General features: G+C 42.4%; 1 protein-coding gene across 1 annotated transcript; it reads left to right on the forward strand.

The window, feature by feature from the left end:
- Window positions 1–1,716: 1,716 nt before the first annotated feature.
- LOC104843200 (leukocyte elastase inhibitor-like) lies at window positions 1,717–16,101 on the forward strand. The gene is made up of 8 exons (XM_010585996.1): window positions 1,717–1,881; window positions 9,059–9,243; window positions 10,333–10,446; window positions 10,806–10,937; window positions 11,803–11,920; window positions 13,192–13,334; window positions 15,009–15,179; window positions 15,302–16,101. Exons 2-8 carry the CDS (start codon window positions 9,073–9,075, stop codon window positions 15,704–15,706), a joined length of 1,254 nt encoding a protein of 417 aa, XP_010584298.1. The 5' UTR covers window positions 1,717–1,881; window positions 9,059–9,072; the 3' UTR covers window positions 15,707–16,101.
- Window positions 16,102–20,599: the final 4,498 nt, after the last annotated feature.

Here is a 20,599-nt window from a genome sequence, read left to right on the forward strand (position 1 = left end):
GGAGTCATTGGCCCATATCTTTATAGGTACTGAGGGGACTAACTGCCACAAAAAACAATGGGAGGTGAGACCCTGCAGACCTCTGGGGGTCTTTGCTGATGTGCACCAGGTGTTCTGATACATGGATAGTACTCAGAAAAAGAATGCAAAATGTAACAATTACTTTGCAGCCCATCCTGTCTGAGAAGGAATTGCCTGCAAAGATCTTTACCAGCTCAGTAACTTCAGTGGTAGCTGAATGACTGGGAAGTCTTTTATGCACCCCATCGTTGTCTGATCTATTTTGGAGGCTGGGATCAGAGTTACCCAGAGCTGTCGTCACTGTGGTTTCTACAGGTTCTCCTGGAGGAGGTGGGTCAGGGCACTGTGCATGGGGTTGATGGCTAAGCAGCTGCACAGGCAGTCTGTACATCGGCAAGATGGACTAGTTGCCTGCATCTGTACAGTCTGTTTGTGTCTGGGCACTCACTCTTTGTCAGGTAGTTCCAGTTGTCCAGCAGGCTATATCACACATTGCTACCTCTGTGCTGGTCTGCTAGACTGATGAAAACCTCTGGCAGATTGCCCCATACCTCTTTTTCCACCTGGATGAGATCTCCTGAAGGAGAAAAGCTCAGACATCACTCTCTCAGCTTTTTCAGGTTCTGAAAACATTCCAGTCCAGGAGCCAGTCTTCATTCAAGGGGGGTCATACTCTGTGTAAATGCTGATCAGAGCATCTAGCACATCCACACAAATTTATGTAAGCATGTCTTCTCAGAGAGTTCCTTGTGGTAGCTTTGCCAGGAAGGGTTATCCCATGAAAGCAGAGAGAAACACTGCCTCAGGGTGGGGCCCATCTTTCTCCACCTCCTGACTAATGCCAAGGTATCCCAGCCTATGCAAGGCAAGCAGATGTTAGAGATACAAAGCTGTCTTAGTCTACAGAAGGCAAACCCATTTATTGGTCATTTATAAACAGGGTAGCTTGCTCATGAAAAGCTCAGGTTCATTTTTCACTTCTCCCTCTTCTCTCTGCCAGTCCCAGTATGAAACCTATCCATCCTGCAGCATGTGAGGGAGAAGTATCAGTAAGGCTCCTGCTGGGGTGAGAAATGCTGTTATGGTCTATTGTTCAGTCCCAGCTGTGCTGGCCTCTGGGCCTTGGGCAAGAAATTGCATGGGAGGACATGGGAAAACATGTGTGGGAGCTTGTGTATAGAACACTTACGTGCTGAAAGGCGGTGGTTACGATGGAGAAAGTGAACATAACTGAGGACTTGCTCAGATCGCCAAACTGCTCCACCTCACCTTTCAGCAGAGCATTACTATCCAGTGATGGGTGATGGCTCTGATGGAAAAAAACAAGCCGTGGCTGGCTTTTGCAGGCAGTTGCAAACTGCAGTGTTATGTGTCTAGTCATCTCATCACTCGCTCAGCTGCACTGTCATTGCCCACTTCCTGCTCTCAGCTTTTCGTGGAAGAGAAGAGTTACATCTTCATGTCTTGTGGTAGCAAAAGTTGTTTGTGGGGAAGAGTGTGGTGGTGTGCTCCCCCTCCTCCCCCCCCTTTTCTTCTTAATCAGCAGCCACCAGTGGTGGTCACGGTGGCTGCATCTGGCTTAAGCTGGACTCTGGGGAGACAGATAACAACACAATAGCTAAGGGCCATACATCTCACTCAACAGCTGAGGGCTAGTTGAGCATGGGCCAACCAAAATACAGCCGGTATGCGAGTATGACTAGAAGTCAATCATCTTACTCCATAAATAGTGGAGAGCCCAGAGCCTGTTGAGCTCTCTGGCACGGCAGTGGGCTACACGCCAGGATCTCCCCTTGAGTAGGGACGCCTCTCAAGGTTACTCCTCGAGGTTGAGAGAATCCTTATCACATCAGATACTCGGTAAGTGAATTGCGAATAAGCACACTGAAACTTTGAAATATTAGCTAAGTGATATAAAGGATTGATTGTGCAAATATAATGCTTTAGACATAAACCATTGACCAAGTCTGGGACTAAGTCTGGATCCAGCCGCACCTAAACTCCCCCCTGAGAAGGAGTTTAGAATGCAAGAGGGTCCTTTCTGAACCTCGTGACTCAACGGGAGGGCATCCCTGACAGTTTTGTCTGACCTTGTCTTCTATGCAGTAAATAATCAAGTGTACCTTGCCATTGAATTTTGTTAAACCACTGTCGCATTTACCATTGAAATTCACTAACTTGCTGTCTTATATCAATAAAATATATTGTTGCTTCTCTCGTGCGAGTGACGTGCACCACTCCTTCTGCGACAAAGAGCAGTTTGGTTTTGAAACTTGAAAAATGCTATGCAGAGCTAATTGGCCCCACTGGAAAATCAGTACAGTTTTGAACCCTGAATATACTATCCTAAGGGCCTAGAAAAGACAAAATTTGCACATACATTGACATTTCCTGAGGCAAAGCAGTTAAACTGATGTCAAGGAAGTTCTGAGGGAATATATTTACAGAGCAAGTAAAATAAATCAGTGGATAAATGATGTTAATATAGGAGAGGGGGAGAAAGCACAGAGATTGGAAGAAGGAAAGTCTTCAAAGATACTCAAAAATACTTAGACTGTTACTGAAAAGAGGCTAGGACTCATAAAAGCAGCAGAAAGAAAGGTACATGGTAAGGCAATGTGCAAAAATAAATTAAAAAACCCCCGGCCAGATAAAGAGGCAGAAAGAACTGAGGAGGAAGACATAGAAACACTACAGAAACATGCAGGAAGGAAAAACAGAAACAAAGAAGTGAATGTCAAATGGAAGCAAAAAAGCAAGGAAAAGAATAGGGGTAACAAGAACACTCATTCTATCATTGTATCTTGCATTGTTTACAAATCCCTCTTTTGGGATGGGCCCTGGATCACTGGCTCCTGGGCAACTAGGCTGAGACCTCGGCAGAGGAACTGGGAACAGCAAAGCTGGTGGGAGCTGTGCCTGAGGGAGAGGGTGGCCCAGCTTCAGCACTAGAAGGGAAGTGTAGGAAGGGCAAGATGGTGCTGGGAGACCTTCTTCCTCTTTCCTCCTTTCTCCCCTCACCATGCCTGATCCCTCAAATATCCTATGAATCCAAAGCCAGTTTTATGCTTCGTAAGAAGAAAGAAGAGGTGAGAAAGGAAAGAAAGAAAATTTTCAGGGTTGCAAAGCCACATATAACCCTAGAGGACTTACTTTTGAACCCGAGTCCAGCTGCCATAACAGTGTTGCACCTGAGCTCAGTGGTGTTGATGAGGTGAGATCAGACAGTGGGCTGGTGCAGCTCCATCCTGCCCATCTCTTTACTTCCGTCTCACTTTATGCTGGAGACATAACCTATGTGATCAACCCCTCCTGGCCTTCTTTTATTCTTAGCTCCGACAATTTAAAAGAATACCCCCTGGCTGGGGATTCCTGTTACAGTTCAAGGAAATACTTCTTCCCCTCTCTAATTAAGTTCCTTCCATACACATAAAGCTGACTCCTTACCTGAGAGAGAGAGATGGCTGTAGGCAACATAAAGCTCATGCATTTCCCATTCATTTGCTCTATCTCTGCAAGCAAGCTCAGCTCCAAACAAGGCTTCTCTGAATCCTGGCATGAACCCTGCACACCACTGCGTCCAGGCCAAATCTGAGAGGGACTATGCACAGCAGCACAGCCATGGATCTCCAGGGTTAATACCCAGTTTTCCAGCTGAGGGTGAATTGGCATTGCAAACAGGTGATGTTGCCAGCAGATATTGCCTGCCAAACTTGTTGGGCAGGTTTGAGAGAAATGCTATTAGCATATTGCTAGATACAGGTTTCCTAGTCTTCTGCAGGAAACTTCATGTTGATGGCATTTGCATTAAATTGCAAAATGCTGCTATCATCAACAATTGGTTAGAGGCTGAACTTTCCCACAAGAGGCTGGGAGATTTTTGTAATACAGTATTCACAAGAACGTGCTCCAGAGCTCAGCTGTTGTGATCTTCATTAACCTCTTCGGGCAAGAAGGTAAACAATTCCTTTTTTTTTCCCCCAAGTAACTTGTGATTTTTTTTTTTTTTGGCAGATCCAACGTAGTCTACAGGTTGTTAAAGTAAACATCCTGTTTACAGATGGGACAGAGGGGGGAGATATACTTTTACATGCTGCAGGCAGCAAAACACACTGCTAAAATTAAGGTGGCTCAAGAGCTTACACAAAAGGAGCTGGTCTTCAATGGGACATAAATGGGGAATTTAGGAACACATGTCCAAAGCTATGAATCTAAAGATTCTTGCCTAAATTTCACAGACTTTTGAATCTGAAATTTCCCCAGGACCTCTCTGCCATCCAGAAAGCTCTAATTGCCATAGGACTGATCAGCTCAGTGGCTTATACCAGAAAGTAGCTGTTTTATTGCCTATATCTCCAGAAGGGCTGAAGGGCAGGCTCTTTCAGAGCACCTCTACCCACTCAGGTAGAAATGGGCTTCACATGAAGTGATGGTGCTGATGACCTGGGTAAACTCATCCATGAAGCAGGAGGTACAGGTTAATTTCCCTTATTTACTCAGATTTCCATGGCACAAGAAAAATCCTTGAAATATTCACTAGATGAGAGAGAGGGCGTGCAATTCTTTGGGTGCTTAGGTGTTTCCCTTGTACCCTGATCCCAGCTGCCAGGGAATTGTTTATGTTCTTAAACAATGACTATATAAAATAGGAAGGGTGGAGTGGTATTCAGATTTTATTTTGTTAGTGGGAATGCTAGTCTTCACTATCAACATATTAGCTCTTGGGTTTGGCAATGGTGTTTATAAGCTTGCTGAGAAGCCTATGTGGCTGCACACAGGCATATCACTTGCTACTGTACAGCCCATAACAGGCTAATGTACATCCATGTCTATTTATGCAGGAATAACTGGCCTAGAAAGAGGTGGAAAAGGTAGTGGAGGTATTGATGCAAAATAATAAAAGCAGTCAGAAAAAGCCCTTTCTGCAACACAAGTAGCAGCCTAAGAAGCTAAGTTGTTTAGAAAATGAACTTGGTAATATTTCCCATAGAAAGTTGTTTTATACTGAAATGTATTGGTTTTTAATTTAAAGCATGTTACTTTGGAAATGTTTTGTGTCACATGGGGATGATTAGAATTTCTGTGTTGTAGGAAATGTAATTTTTTCTGTGCTGTTTGTCCCTTTTGCTCCAAATCAGCACAGAAACCCTTGCAAATGTCTTTTTGTATGAATGGTAATGAAAAATAAGAGAGTCACTTCTACCAAACATAGATTTTTCATGTTAGGAGACAATACTATCTGGCATGTGCTCCTTTTCTAGGATAGACACATGTCATTTCTGCCAATTCTGTCTTCCTTTGTGTATGAGAAATGAAAGTGCATTAAAGCACCTTAATGGGAGGCAGATTGAATAAGTAAAATGTGCAATGGGAATTATCATGTGGCATCAAGGAAAACAGGTTCCTTCTTGCTTACCTTGTATTAAAAGAATTACCTTAAAAACAAGGCTACAGCTCTCTTAGCCTCCCCACCTTATTTACTGCCTCCTCCTGTTGACTGCATAATATAATTTAATACACCTATTAATAATGATAGCTTTGAGCACAGCTTTTTATTCTTTGAGAATTTTTGTCTTGATTTCATCTACCCTTAGCTGAAAACAAACTGTAAAGAGACAACAGATCACGAATAGTTATAGAAAAGGAGTGTTCTTCATTTTACCCAGCCATGGAAGAAGTTTGTCATCTTTACAAGGCCTCTTGTATACAGTGGTTTCTTCCGAAGGAAGCTCTTTTCCTGGGTAGCTTCTTGCTCACATATAACAGCGCCAGCAATTTCCATCTGCTGGACTGTGTTAAAAGCTACTCAACCATCATGCAAAACATTTCCCTTCATCAGATGTACAGCCCCAACCCTGCTTGCTGTCTCTGCACTATTGCTAATGTTCAGTGCAGACACCCTGGCTAGTGCAGACCGGCAGCTATCATCTTCCTGGAACACTTCTCCTGATCTCATATCTTCTCTCCTTACCACTCCAAGATCTTTTCCAAGTAGTGTTACCATTTGTTGTCCACCATATAGGTGTTCTCCAAACTCCACTGTCCTCGCAGTAACTCCAAAACTCTCACTGATTGAATGATTACACAGATTACACACATGGCTTTATGGTGTGGAATCATTCATACACTTGTGCCTGCCCCAATTTAGATTAAGAAAGTTCACTAAATCCTTTCATTCTGCAGTAAGAAAGTTCCTCCACCAGCCCACACCTCCCCTCCCTTGCTTTGGGTTTCCAGAGCAGCTCTCTAAGTAGTTCCCACTCACAAAACCACGGAGTTGGCCGTAGTGTTTGCACCTAGACATCTCCCTGAGGACAGCCTGATGCTTTTTCTAAAGGAGTGGCCACATCAGTGCACCAGGCACTCAGTTTTAAAACCTGTTCCCAGCTCTCCGGCTTTCCCTCCACGCTTGGCAGTCCGTCCTCTCCCTGCAGGCTGGGGTGGAGGTGCCTCCTTCCTGCTGAGGAAGTTTATTAACTCTTTTTCTCCTTGACTCGTTCTGAGGTTTGGGCACACCTACAATACACCTCATGACCTACATTTGCCGTGAACAATTTCACAGCTCCATTTCAGATCTTTCAAGAGGTGTGGAAGCGGAGCAATACAAACTTCAGCACTAAAGAAGTGCTGAGTTTTGTTTTCAGAAGGTTCTGGATAGTATGTAATGAAGGTGGAAGAAAAGATAAATTATTATTTAGTGCAGTGTCTTTTTCTTGTGGTAAGATGACTGTTTTATTAAAAGGAAAATGAAAACCATGTTTCATACAAATACACAAACAGCAGAACTAGAACGGCTGTTTTCAGAATTAAAGAGATATAACTCATCTTTAATTTGTTTATTCAGAGAACCTTTTGGGTATTTCTCCTCTGTTTTGCCCATTTATATTAGGTCTTTATGTGAAGTACTTCTGGACTTCAGGGTGAAACAAACATCTTGGTATGAAACATATATGAACTTTTTCTTTCAGCATCACAGTTTGTTTCCACAGAGCATCAGTCAGAAACGTGATGAAGCATTGATTAATGCTGTGCTTTTCAAAAGGCAAGAAATGTCTGCATTTGCCACGTATGGCACCTTCATATATTCAGCAACTTGACTTTTCAGCTCTTCCAAGCTGCTGCAGCGATCTATCTTAGGCTAAGTCTATTTTCCTGTGGGCTGAGTTAATTCCTGTTGTCTGACACTTGCTGTGAGCTAAGATGGTTTGGGCAGACAAATGCTGCATCTCAGCTGAGCCACATCAACGCCCAATGCCCTGGTAACTTCTGGCACCTGAGCCCCAGCTTCTCGTGCAAAGTTCATGCCTGGCTCATGGCTGAGCAAGAGGTAGTGTGCACTCTGCATCCTGAGGACAAGGCGAGACGTTCTGAGTAGCTTTTTGAAGGGCAGGCTCTCTGCGAGGGGGGGACTGTGGCTGGGGTAGAAAAGCTGGGCCCTCGGTGGGAGAGCAGGGTGGCAGGAGAGCATCGGCTGGAAGGGGATGGAGGTCCCCAGCACCAGGCAGCCCCTTCCCAAGAAGGCTCTAGACCCCTCTCATAGGGGCTGCTGGACACCAACAGCCCAGGACAGGCCATATAAGGGGTCTGATGATGAAAGATCCTGAAATTCAGCTTTGCACCAGCTTCTCCCCACCCTCAGCCTTCTGGTGACACAGGCTGGAGCTCCTCACGGACCTTGGCCTTGCAGGCTGCAGCAGCTGGACAGCACAGGGCTGAGAAAGAGTGCCTGCTGTGCCGTGGACTTCTGTGGGCAGTGGGAATAAACACCCAGCTGAGCACTCACCATCTTCTCAACAGAGAAGAGCTCTGGAAGCTTTGCTATGGACCTGGCCCGTGCTTGTCCCAGTGCAGGCTGAAAGCTAGAGCCAACCAGATCTGTGCTGTGGGAGATATCAGGGTCTTCTCTCCATACTGCGGCTGTGTATTTCCCCTAAATAAAGTATCTTTCTGGAACACAGGCCGCAGCTACTCATCTCTATGTCTGCAAGCAGGCAGGAGTGTACACTTTGTTTTTCACACATTTTTCTGGTGTGCTGTCCAAAATATCATTTGGTTGACACTGAAAGTAATGTGGTTTTTTTTGCAGTATAATAATTCCAGAAAAGCTCATGTGATCCTACCGGTATCCACACAACAGCTTTATAGTTCTTCTCCTGAGGGACAGGAAAGGAGTTTCTAAACCCTTTTTTTTTCAGATGGCCTCCTGCTTGCAAGGACCAAGCTGGAACTTGGTCCCAACTTGTTCTTAGCAGAGTGGATTTAATTTAAATGACCCATGAGAAAGGTATCAGGCTGTAATGTTTCTAGTACAAAAAGGGACACAAATCTTGTCATGCCATTCAGCAGCAATTTACAGGCTTCTTTTCAGGGCTGTTGAGCTATTGCTTTGTTTGGAAATTTTAATTGTGTATCCTGCCTGAATCTGTGCCTCCTGGAAAACTCATGAGGAGGGAAAAAGTGTATTTCAAACTGTTCATGTTTCCATAAGTCTCCATAGCTGTTAATGACCCTTTTTCATATATGAAAACATTTAATTAATAGTGACTTTATTTTTATAAACCTGTTGTTTGAAACCCTCATATCACAGCTCTGGTTACCAGACATGGTTATATGCAGGCATAGTTTCTATCACCAAGTTTCTGTCACTAATCGTATGTTGTTAGAAGAGGAAAGAGTTGATATAACTGCATACCTCAAACCAGTTTGGAGAAGGAAAATGTTAATCCACATCCGATTTCAATACTATGATCTGAAATAAGATACACCATGGGATAAGACAGAAAAATGGTCCTTTCTGAGGAATTCACATATATCGTGAACGTGGGTCCCTTTTCCAGACCCGCTGTGTCCTTACTCCTGCTGCATAGCATAGACTGACAGATGTGTGCAAGGTTGGCTGTTTAAAACTCTCAGAATTTAGAAAACTTCTATTAATGAGCAACCAGCTATGGGACAATCTCAGAGCAGACAGGTGCTTCACAGTGTGATCTAGCTAGGTAACAAGCTGCATTAAATTTCTTTTTTTTTGTGCTCCCAGTCAGCAGCTGCTTCATGATGGGCTCCATTTCTAGATCAGTTACTGAGTTTTGCCTTGATCTCTACAATAAGCTCAACAGAAATGCAGAGGACACAAACATCATCTTCTCTCCAATGAGCATCTCTGTTGCCCTGGCCCTGGTCCATCTAGGTGCAAAAAACAACACTGCTGCTCAGATAGAAAAAGTAAGTATTAATGAAACATGCTGAGATGCTTCCACATTGCTTGCTGTTCCCTTAATGGAAACTTTGGGCATCCTAGCAGGACACGTGTGCGAGGGTCTCATAGGAAACAAGCAGGAATACAAGCACAGGTGCTGCCTTCACCGTCGTGCTTGGTGTGCTATGATCTTTGCCGTCTCCTTGTGTGAGTTGCCCCATACAGACTCAGGACAGGAGCTGAATGAGAGGAGGCGATACACCACAGCAGGGCACTCTGGCTTTCCCCCAACCTGCTGCCAGGATATCAGACTTTGTTGCAAAATTACGAGCAGGTGCTTCCTCTTGTGGTTGCTATGAGAATCCCGAAAGTGTGAGTCTGGGTGGGTGGTGGGGAAAGTTGCAGAAACCTGAAGTGATTGCGTCTGGGTGACTGGAAGCATTAGCTTACTTACCACTTAGGACATTCAAGAGTCAAAATGTCTTAACCTGCAGAGCTCACAGGGACCCAGGTGGGCAGGGCGGAGGTGAAGAAGGCCACCCCTCCGATTGCTGCGCCTTTACTCCCCACAGTGCAAGTTCTGCTTTCTACAGTCTTCTCTTTTCTCCTTTGTGCCCATGAGTGGTAAAAGCCCAATAATCCTAAGGCAGAAGTTCTTGTCAGTAGCTGGCTCTGTAGCGAGATATTTGCATATTAGAAACAAGGACTGGTTTCCATTAAGAGCACTGTGGTTTTGATATATTTCCTAAGCTGATGCAAAGGTTAAGAATGATTGCAAAAAGCCAGTTTTGATGTTTTCAAAGAAAACTGTATTTATCTCATTGCCTGAGGCAACTTTTTGTTTTGAAATTTAAGGTAACTGTAGCAATAAAAATACAAATAAAATGTAAACATTTTTAGGGATTAAATGCAAGTTCTTCTTGGTTTGTTAATATAAAAATGTGAATCTGAATATATGAGCAATTTCAGGTCTGTCATTTCAGCCTGACTGAAGTTGAGAAAATATCTTTCATAAATCTACACCATTTATCCAGGACAGCACAGCAAATCTTTTAAACAAGGAAAATGCTTTTATCCCAGTTACAATTGCCATAATTTGACATCTTCAACTGCAGGTGCTCCATGTCAGGAAAGGTGCAGAAAGAATGAGCCTCGGATATGCTCTTGAGAGCGCAGCCCCAGAAATGGAGCCAGAACGAAGCCAGGAGAGACAGCCTTCCCTCTTGCAGGTGCGTCCTTGGGTGGGGAGTACTGGAGTCTTCTTCACTGCATGGAAGGCTACTAGGTACAAAGCACTGTAGTCTGCCGCTGGAGGGAGTCAAAATCACACGCAGAGTCTGCTTAATCCACTAGGAAATGCCTGATACAAGGTGTTATTTTATTAAGGGCCAAGTCTTCCATGAAGACAATACCAAAGCCTTCGGTGATCTCATCTGAAGGAGGATCAGGCTACAAAGCTTAGACTAGCTGCATTTAAAAATCGGTACAGCAGGAGTTAGCCCTATAGTGTAATCTAATCAGGATGCAAATTAACAACCAAGGCTATACGGAGTAATCGTTGTAATTGTTGTGTTTGTAATATTCCCAGTGTAACAAGGATGGGGACCTTAACCATGAAGCGTTCCAGGCACTGCTTTTGCAATTACAAAACCTTGGTGAAAGATATGTTTTAACCCTGGCCAACAATCTCTTTATACAACAAGGATTTGAACTCCAGCAGGTAAGTTACCTGTACCTGCTAACTGCTGTGGCCCTGACCTCAAGCTTCCCTGTAACTGTGAGCCTCACTGTTGTCCTCCTCGTGTGTATTCTGGAGCACTTGATGTGCTTCTTACAGCCAGATTCCTTGCAGCTGGTGGGAAAGAGACAAGAGTTTCAGCTCTCTGTTCTTTTGGTTAAAAAATCCCACCCTGTGGCTATCAATGGCTATAGAGCAAAAATAAAGCAGGAGTCTGTTTGCTTTTGGCGTATGTTGACATTCAGCCAGAGGTGTGACTACAGCCAAACCCGGCCTATTCAAGCTGTCTGTAAGCTATTTATTTCTGGGCTTGCAAGTGGCATGACTGGGGCAGCAGTAAGCTTGGAGAGGGCTTATCACCTGAGATGTTACACAGTTTCATGCATAGGGCTGCTGCGCTGAACTTCTTACTCCTTTCTTACTGAATGACAGAGCAGTCTCTAGATTACCTAGTATGGATAACTTGCTAGTCACATCTTTGCTTTTCTGTCAATTATTTCTGTTGAATGATTTGGATACTTAAGCATCAAACAACACATCTGGCATCTTCTCTAATGTTTTATTTTTATCTGGACCTCAGGTATGCAGTTCTCTATGGGAAGACTCTTTCTTCTGGCTTTCCTTTTGCTTATTTAATTTTTTTTGCCTATGCAATAGAATAATTATGTCTTCTTCAAAGATTCTCTGAATAAACTTCAGGTAGTTGATGTTTCCAAAATTAAATTTTGCCTTATGAAGTCAACAGGTCCCTCACCATTTCTAAAATAGATCTGAAGCATTGATTTCTTTCAAAAGGGAATAAGTGCTTAACAGATTTGACAAATTTATAATCTTTATTGCTTTACAGCAATTTCTAATGTGCGCTAAGGAACTGTATGGAGCAATGCTGCAAACAGTGGACTTTCATGGTGCTGTTGAAGCCACCAGGATAAAAATTAACAGTTGGGTTGAAAGTGAGACACAAGGTAAAACAAAGCAAAACCATAGCCATACTATCACTGCCTTCTTAGACTGCTTCAACAAAAGAAATTCCAGGGTATGAAAAGCAAAGACTTGTTCGTGTTTTTGGGTGTTCAATCCTATGCTGTTTAAAGACAGCTTGTCTTCCCATCCACTCTTGAAATATTAGAGTAAGTTATCAGCTAAATTATTTCTGAATTAAAGGTGTGTTTGTTGTCAAATACTTTTGTATTCCCACCCTTATGCCTGGCATGATAATTGCAGTAATACCTATAAGGCTTGACCAGACAAATTGCTTCCACAAACAGCCAGAAATGCAGATACAGGACAGCAGGGTATGGAAGCTGTGAACTTCATGGTGAGACTGGGAACAGCCTGGGGAGCGGGGGGGAGGAGGAGGATAACTGAGGATCTGGTTACGTGTAGAGCAATGTCCATAAAGACGAGAGATTTGACCACCAGTGAGACTCACTATCACAAATGACAATCAACCAGCTCTTGCCCTTAACAAGGTAGCGGGGGCTATTGGCTCTTGCTGATTAGACTAAACATGATATATGCCATTTTCCTTTAGTTTTGCCAGAGCTGCAGTAGCAGTGGGATGAAAATTTTAGAAATATTCTGGCTGAACATAAATCAGAACTTACTGAGGGACAGGCAAATAGATTTGAAGGCTTCTGTAATTTCTCAGTTGCCCATCTCCCGACCAATCCTGTCCTTGTACTGGTAGAGTGGCCTGTGACTGGTGTGGGAAAGAGCTGTTAACCCCAACTGGCTCCCAGTAAGAGGGCTGAAGGTTCAGGAGCCACCTTGCACAGGGTTAAGAGCCATCACTGCTCTGGGTGCTCATATGAAGCCTGTGGACATGCTAACTCCTCCTTCAGCCTCTCTCTGTGTGGAAAGCCAAAAGCTCCACAGCTGGTTAACTAACTGCTGCGTTTGGTGCAAAGGGAAAGATGCCCTCATGTAAACCAAAATATGTGATTGATGGTGGTGCCCCCTTCCCCATGGTTAATGCCACCTGGCACATATGTATGGTCACTGACACTGACGGTTGGCTAATTTGGTGACCCCCACTCCCCCCTGTACTTCCTGGCTGGTAACACTGCAGAGGAATCTACCATTTGTTTGCCTATATTGCCCCTGTCCTTTGAATAAACCAAGAACTGGATTTCTAAGTTTCTCCAAAACTAAGTTCACAGACAAGTAATTGAGTCTCAGTCCAGAGTCTTAATGACAATGAACAAATACTTGTATATTCCAAAATTTCCTTTAGGTAAAATCAAGGAACTCTTTGCTCCGGGTATGATCGATGCACGTGCATTGCTGGTGCTGGTGAATGTAATCTACTTCAAAGCATCCTGGGAACACAAGTTTGAAGAACAAAAAACAGTACAGAGAGATTTTAAACTGAACAAGGTACGTCTGCATTCTATAAATCTTAACATTATTTACCCTAGAGACTGTGAGCATTGCAGCAAGCATAACATAGAAGCACAATGTCCAGGGCTCAGCTGCCCTGTGAGCAAGGTGTGGGTGTGCTGGGAAATTAGCCTGCCTCTCCTGTTGGGTAGAGGTGGCAGGAGGGTTATTCACAGGAAAGCATAATCTTTACTGAAAAAATGTGCAAGACTCAGAAGTTGCAACAACTCAGAGTTTTGCTTTGGTGACTGGTAAAACACAAGTGTTAGCCCTGATTAGCACTTTGGAACATAGTAGTCATTACAGATAGTTGTCATGGGTGGAAGCAAACCTGAACATCCCATTTCATATAGGCTCCAAGGGGTCATTGTGGTGTTTATATGTTCAATACATTTCAACATTAGCTACGCGTTTGAGAGATTAAAACAGACCAAACAAACCAGGCCAGATAGTGACAAACTACAAAAATACAGCTGCAGTTTGAAAAAGGAGAAATTCTTACAGGGTATTTTGGTTTATTTATAGTATTTGCAATGTTTGAAAGTTTATTTTAAATATATTTTAAGTTTTAGCCCTTTTTTCTGCCATAGGGGTATCACCAAAGCCTTCATAGTTTAACTAAGGTATTGCCAATATTGTTGCAAAGTTAGTTCTTTAATAAGCACATTCCTCCAAGTATTGTGTGTGACCTTTAAGTCTAAGATATTCTCAAAAAAGACAATCAAAAACATTTACTTTCATTTAATTCAGTTTTGTCGTCTTTCCATATGTTGTGCCAATACTCTATTTGTTCTCATCCGTAACAAAAGAAAAAAGCCCAACACATTTAGGTCTGCTCTTAAGTTGCAGAGCTTTGTATGGGAAAAAGTCTTTTGAGTGTTCCTCATATATCAAAGGAAAAGGTCAGAAAAACATGTATTTCTAGTTATTGTGTTGCATTCCATTGTTAAGACACTGGTAAGAAACTGTCAGATTGGGTACTTGTATGTGTGACTTTAAATATTTCTTTGAATATGGATGTTGACAATGGTCTATAGCTGACAACATTTGGTGCACTGCTGCGGTAGGAGAAACTATGAGATAGGGAGAAGCTGTATAGATTTTTCTTCATACGCTAATCAATACTAGCAGGATTTTTGCTGAAAATATGTCAGCTACCAGAAGTCTTCTCCCTCTGCTTTAGAAGTTAGCTAACTGTAAAAGGAAACTTGGCCCTTTATGAAGCTTTCAAACAACCCCATCACAAAAAATGCAAGATAACAAGACCTAGAAGAGGATGCCTGAGAAAGGTTAAGAGCAAAATCATAACCTATTTATTGTTTCCTGTCTAAACAATCAGTCTGATAAATGACAGCCTGATTCTTGCAGTGCTATTTCTTCTTTATCCCAGTCCAAGTTAGGACTTGCAAATCCAACCAGCCTCAGCCTGTTTGGAAGTGTTACACTATTAAGAAACTTCACTGTCTGATCAGTTGCAGGGAAATTGTTTTTTCTCCAAAGAATTATCCCCTTTATTTATGCACGGCAAAGCTGAGGTTTTGTGTGTCACAACAAAATAAAGAAAAATGTTTAGCCTAACAACAATTACTGCTGAAACCCTGACTACCTATAATAAGTTTAAATGTTAAGAGCTGTATTGCTTAAGTGACTGTATAATTTTCTTTTAAATAGAATGAGAAAAAACCTGTGCAGGTGATGTATCAGAAAGGCACATTTAAGTTAGGCTACATTGAGGAGATGGGTGCTCAGGTCCTTGAACTCCCTTATGCTCAGAAGTCACTGAGCATGATCATCCTGCTGCCAGGTGACATGGCTGATGGATCTACCAGTGGGCTGGAGCAGGTAAGGCAGTATATATCATGGACTATGGGTGAAAGTTGGTTGTCTGAATTGAGGCTGGGTAAAGATCTAAGCTTTTGAAAACTGCCTGCCTATTTTAAACTCTTTTTCTCCCCATCTTCTAGATTGAAAAGACAATGACCTATGAAAATTTAATGCTGTGGGCTTCTTCAGAGCACATGTTTGAGATGACAGTGGAGGTATACCTCCCCCGATTCAAGCTTGAAGGCACCTTTAACCTCAATGAGGTATTACAAGAGATGGGGATGACTGACATCTTCACTGAATCAAAAGCTGATCTTTCTGCAATGTCGTTTGCAAAATCTCTGGTGCTGTCAAATGTTGTCCATAAGACGTACGTGGAAGTCAATGAGGAAGGCACCGTAGCAGCAGCTGGTACAGGAGCTGTCATTGTGAGGAGGTCTCTTCCTCTCACAGAGGTGTTTATGGCTGACCACCCTTTCTTATTCTTTATTAGACACAATCCTACCAATACCATTCTTTTCTTTGGCAAACTCTGCTCACCTTAAAATCGGGGCCATTTTCTAACATTGTGAGAAAGACCTGGATGAAAATCAGAAATTGTATTTTTTTCCCAATGCATTCTTAATCCTTTGACAGCTAGTTTGTATTTCAAAGTAATCTCTGCAACCATTTTGGGTTAGAACCCATCAACTGGATGCTCTGCCACTAGGCTCCTTGAATTGCAAATATTGGTCTGAATCCAGAATAGGATTAAATTTTGCCTTAACCTCACTGGATATGAATAACATTTTGTTTCCTCGATGCCCACATATGCTTCTGTATTCCTGCATTCATATGCATTCCTGCATATTAATGATGGTGATGACAGGGTTGAGGTTAGAAGGGACCTCTGGAGGTCATCTTGTCCACCACCTCCCCTGCTCAAGCAGGGCCACCTACAGCCGGTTGCCCAGGACCATGTCCAGACGGCTTTTGGACATCTCTAAGGATGGAGATTCCACAGCCTCTCTGGACAACCTCCCCTAAGTGCCCCATAAGTTCTCAAATGACTCCAGGGAGAATTTTGAATGCACGGTGTCTGCAGGAACAGGATATGAAACCACACATTTCTAAAGATGGTTAATTATTTACACAGTAAAGAAGGCTGCCTTTTATGTGGGGATAAATCAAGTGATCTCAGTCTCAAAGAATAGGAAGAAAATGGTCTAAAGCACCCCATTGAATTTACTGACGTGGAAAACTGTAGCCATGAGCTTCCAAGAAATGTGTTTTCTTCCTTGCATGCTGCTGTCTGGTGAATTTTAACAACCTGAGATGCAGATCTGAAAGACAGGGCTCTCTCTATGCTCTGAGAAATGAAGAAAGGTTTTGTAAAGGGCAGTGCAAATCATGGAAATCACAGTTAAACATAACCTGGGAAGGTTTTTAGTCTGTGGGAGAAAAATAAAACTTGCCACTGACTGATAGGGAGACATTACTGCTAATATGCTGGTTTAACATAAGTAACATCTTCCTCAGAGAGATTCTGCATGAGATTTAACAAATTAACATTTGCAACATGCTTTATGACCCATGAAAAAGAAAATATACATTAGCCGTTTGCTGTATAATTGGATGTAAAGCACCCTCATGTTCCGCATTCATGATTACCATAGCTTATGCACCATAAGTTACCTGGGGCCCTTTGGACAAGAAGTCTAGGAAATAAGAGGGAATGATAACTGAGCAAGAACAGGCAGGAGCAGGACAATAAAAGAGTCAAATAAACAAACTGCTCTTGACTGTCTAAGTTGAAGGTGCAGAACAGCTCCAGCAGTAGCTCACCAGGCTCTGTCCGTGTTTCCCTTCTGGAGGCTGGCAGCCCAGTTTGCCTATTAGGCAATGTTTTTGTTACCTAAAGCTGTCATCATACAGTGTTTATATTCCCCAGGGAAGTTCTGAGCACTGCAACCTCAAAATCAACACTGTTTCTGAAGATGCAGAGACGAGGATTCCTGTGATGAAATGGCAAATGCCACAGGGGAAAACCCCCTTCCCTTTATTCCCACCTTTTCTCAGAAATGAATATACAGTCTCCAATCCCCAGCATATCCTTTTGCAGCACCCTTGACTTAAAACAGGAGTTTCTGACAACACTGTGAGTTAGCAGGGGGACGGATCTGCACTTGCTACCAGTGAAGAATGCAGGAGCTTAGTCCTGAAGGTGAAAGAAATAGAGGGGGAGTTTTGCAATAAAAGTCTCTGTTTAGCACAAGCTAAGCTGGGCTGTTCCTGTGCCACCAGAGCACGGGAGCCATGAAGACGTGTGGTGAGCCCTGCATGGCGTAAGGGATGCGTCTGGGACATTTCTGGTACACGCAGTAGCAGCGGTTTTACTACTGCCACAATCTCATGAACTATGAAAAGAAGACGAATGTCGTGAAAGAAAAAACAAATGTCTATGCAACATAGGGTTTTTTACATTTTTTTTCCCATCGGTGCAAACTCTGCCTCTCTGCCAGTCCCCATCCATGCAAACAAGGTCCAATGCTTCTTCTCGTCCCACAGCCTGCAGCTCACCAGGGGAACAGGCATCTCCTTTGCAAATGGTAAGGTTCAGATATGTTTGCTGCTCTGCCCTGAGCCCCCGGGGTTGGACTATGTGATCTTTAAAGGTCCCTTCTGACCCAAACCCCATTTTATGGTTCTGTGTGTTGCACATCGGTTAGCTGGATTTGGCTAACTCCACTGAGCTCTCCAGTTACTGATTTACAGCTGGTCAAACTAGTTTATAGTAACCACATTGTATCACAAAATATCGGAGTCGGTAAAAGCCACAAGGGTTATTAGGTATTGTGTCTTAGACTTGAAACATACATGCACATTTTAAAATCTCCTGACTTTAATATCCTGTGTTATACTTATGGAACTATGTATCTGCCTTGTTTTCCTACTCCCATCTGGAACTGGAAGTGGGAGAAACTTGACTGTGATTGGAATAGTGGTTATCGGCAAAACATACAGCTTTTAAGCAATAAGGTAAAGAAATACTACTTTTCAGTGCTCATGGCCTGAGACTGGATTTAGAGACACGATCAGTGTTTAAAGTTTCACTTTTACAGTATCACTTTTAATGTCTGTGTTCAGTCTGAGCTAACTTTGCATGTGGTTTCCTCTTGGTGTGAGGCAAGCGGTGGCAGTAGAAATTCTCACAGCAAGTCTCTGCCTCTCCTCTTGAAATTTGGCACAGTGCATTCGGGCCGCACAGTGTTTCAGCTTCTCCAAGTTGCGGGGCCACAGCCCTTCCTAGAGGATTCATTAGCAGCTGTGGATGCTCTGTCTCATGGTGCTTATAGTCTCACTGAATTAGGTACTCACTTCTTCCCTAGTATCAACTGAGGGAAGGGCCACAGTCTGGCCCTTAAATCACAAAATCAGTTGGTCCCTTATGAGCAGTAAAGTGAAATGCCTGCCCCATACACAGCTATTTGTATTATTCACTTATCTTCAAAGAGAGTTAAATTTTACTTTAGAAACCAATTCAACATGAATTTCAAATCTAATAAAGATGGCATACTTAAATTTCCAGAGGAGTCAAGACCCCCTGAGCTACTGCTGTAGAAAGCTTAAACACTGATTTGACTCTTGGGGAAAGCTTTACTACAAAGGCTAAAAAATAAACCAGAAAAGGTTCAACTGGTACACTTCAAAAGATGCTACTTTGCAGGATTTATTTGACTTGTTCCCTAAGTCGTCCTGGGAACTTCTCAGAATTTGGCTCTCAGTCATTTCTGGTTTTGGCCTTGGTGTTATGGATTGCTAGAGACTAGTCTATTTTAGACATTTTTAGACATTAGAGACTCAGGTAAGTATAGTAATTCCTCCTGATTTAAGACTGAACACAGCAGTATCATTACTAAAAATACTAACAGTAATAAAATTACGCTTAGAAACAATCCTGTCACTGATTTCTTACAAATATTCTTATCTCCACAACCCTTCAAAAAAAATATCTGCCGCATTGTAAATCTTCCAGCTTCCAGTCTCCCTTCCAGTATTTACCAACTTTCCATTGCCTTTCTCATGGACCATCCATCCCTTGTATCCAACACACGTATGGAAGTGCCAGCTCACTTTCTTGGATGGTTTCAGAAAATCATCCAGAAGTAATGCTTTGAATTCACTTATTTTTTAACTTCTGTGTTATACCATATTTTATTCCATTAGCCCAGTAGAGTCAACTTAGCAGGGTAAACATATAGTAGCATCTATCTATATTCAGATAATACCAGGGCTTGTTCCCCTTGAACAGAGCACCAAGGGAGGAAATATGCAATCTGACTGAAGGGTAGCTGGATGGCAGTGCTACTAGTTAGCACCTTCTGGCTAAGACCCACACAAAGTATTATAAACAGATTATCAGGACTAAAATTCAAAGTTCAACCATGGTATGATATACAATATAAATTGTACATAATTTACTACATTGATTCATTATCAATATAAATAGGTTAACTTTTATTCATTTATAATTTATTAATTATAATAATGTAATATCTGATACAATATAAAATTACCACACATCAAAGGCTGGCCTTGACTGATGGTAACTTAAGTAGTTTCATGCCTTCTGTACTGTACAATGTGCTATTCTACTCCAGCTGTACAGTCAGTCACATGGTAACAGCAGCAGGATAATCTAGACTTCTAATTCCATATTTATTAAAAAATTGTTTTTTAGTAAATCCTCGATTTTATTTTCTTGGTAAAGTATGCTCATTTTCTATATGGAATTATAATCACTTCTAGCAGGTAATACATCATAGTATTCATAGGCTTTACGAAAACCAGATTCAGAAGTTACACTTCCTAACTGTATTTTTCAGTGTATATGTAATGGAGAATCTGTGAGTAACATGTTTAATGCACAGAATTATAAATGGCTTTAGAAAGGAGAAGCAACACTAAAATAATGATGTGGTTCTCCTAAACATAACATAGGCTGGCTTTAAGCATGTACATCCCAAAAGCCATCCGAAAGAAAAATTCTCTTTTCCTATGCATGTGGAGGTAAACAAAATTTGTACGCACTTTATTTTCACTTTTGTAAATTCTGTAGCAGCTAGAATTTTTCTTTGCTTGCTCTGAACTGCCTTGATGTGCTTTGCCCATGCTGAAATTCAGGAATGAGGCAGAATAAGGTGCAAGCTCCCAGAGAATATTTAGTGAATGCATTCAAAGCAGACCTTGTGCAAGCTATTCAAATAGGGGTCCCTGAAAATGCCATTAGAGTGACTTCATTTTTTTAGGTCAAAATGGTACCTATGTGGCTCAGGAGGTGAAGGGTCTGTCTTTAGGGTATCCCTTGTCACCTACAAGAAATTAGCAGAATCGACCAACATGGAGAATGTGTAACCGCAAAAAATCACAGTACACTTGCCTCAGTTCAGAATGGAGGA

Source organism: Haliaeetus leucocephalus, unplaced genomic scaffold (assembly GCF_000737465.1).
Source record: "Haliaeetus leucocephalus isolate CR32 unplaced genomic scaffold, Haliaeetus_leucocephalus-4.0 Scaffold137, whole genome shotgun sequence".
Taxonomy (NCBI): Eukaryota; Metazoa; Chordata; class Aves; order Accipitriformes; family Accipitridae; genus Haliaeetus; species Haliaeetus leucocephalus.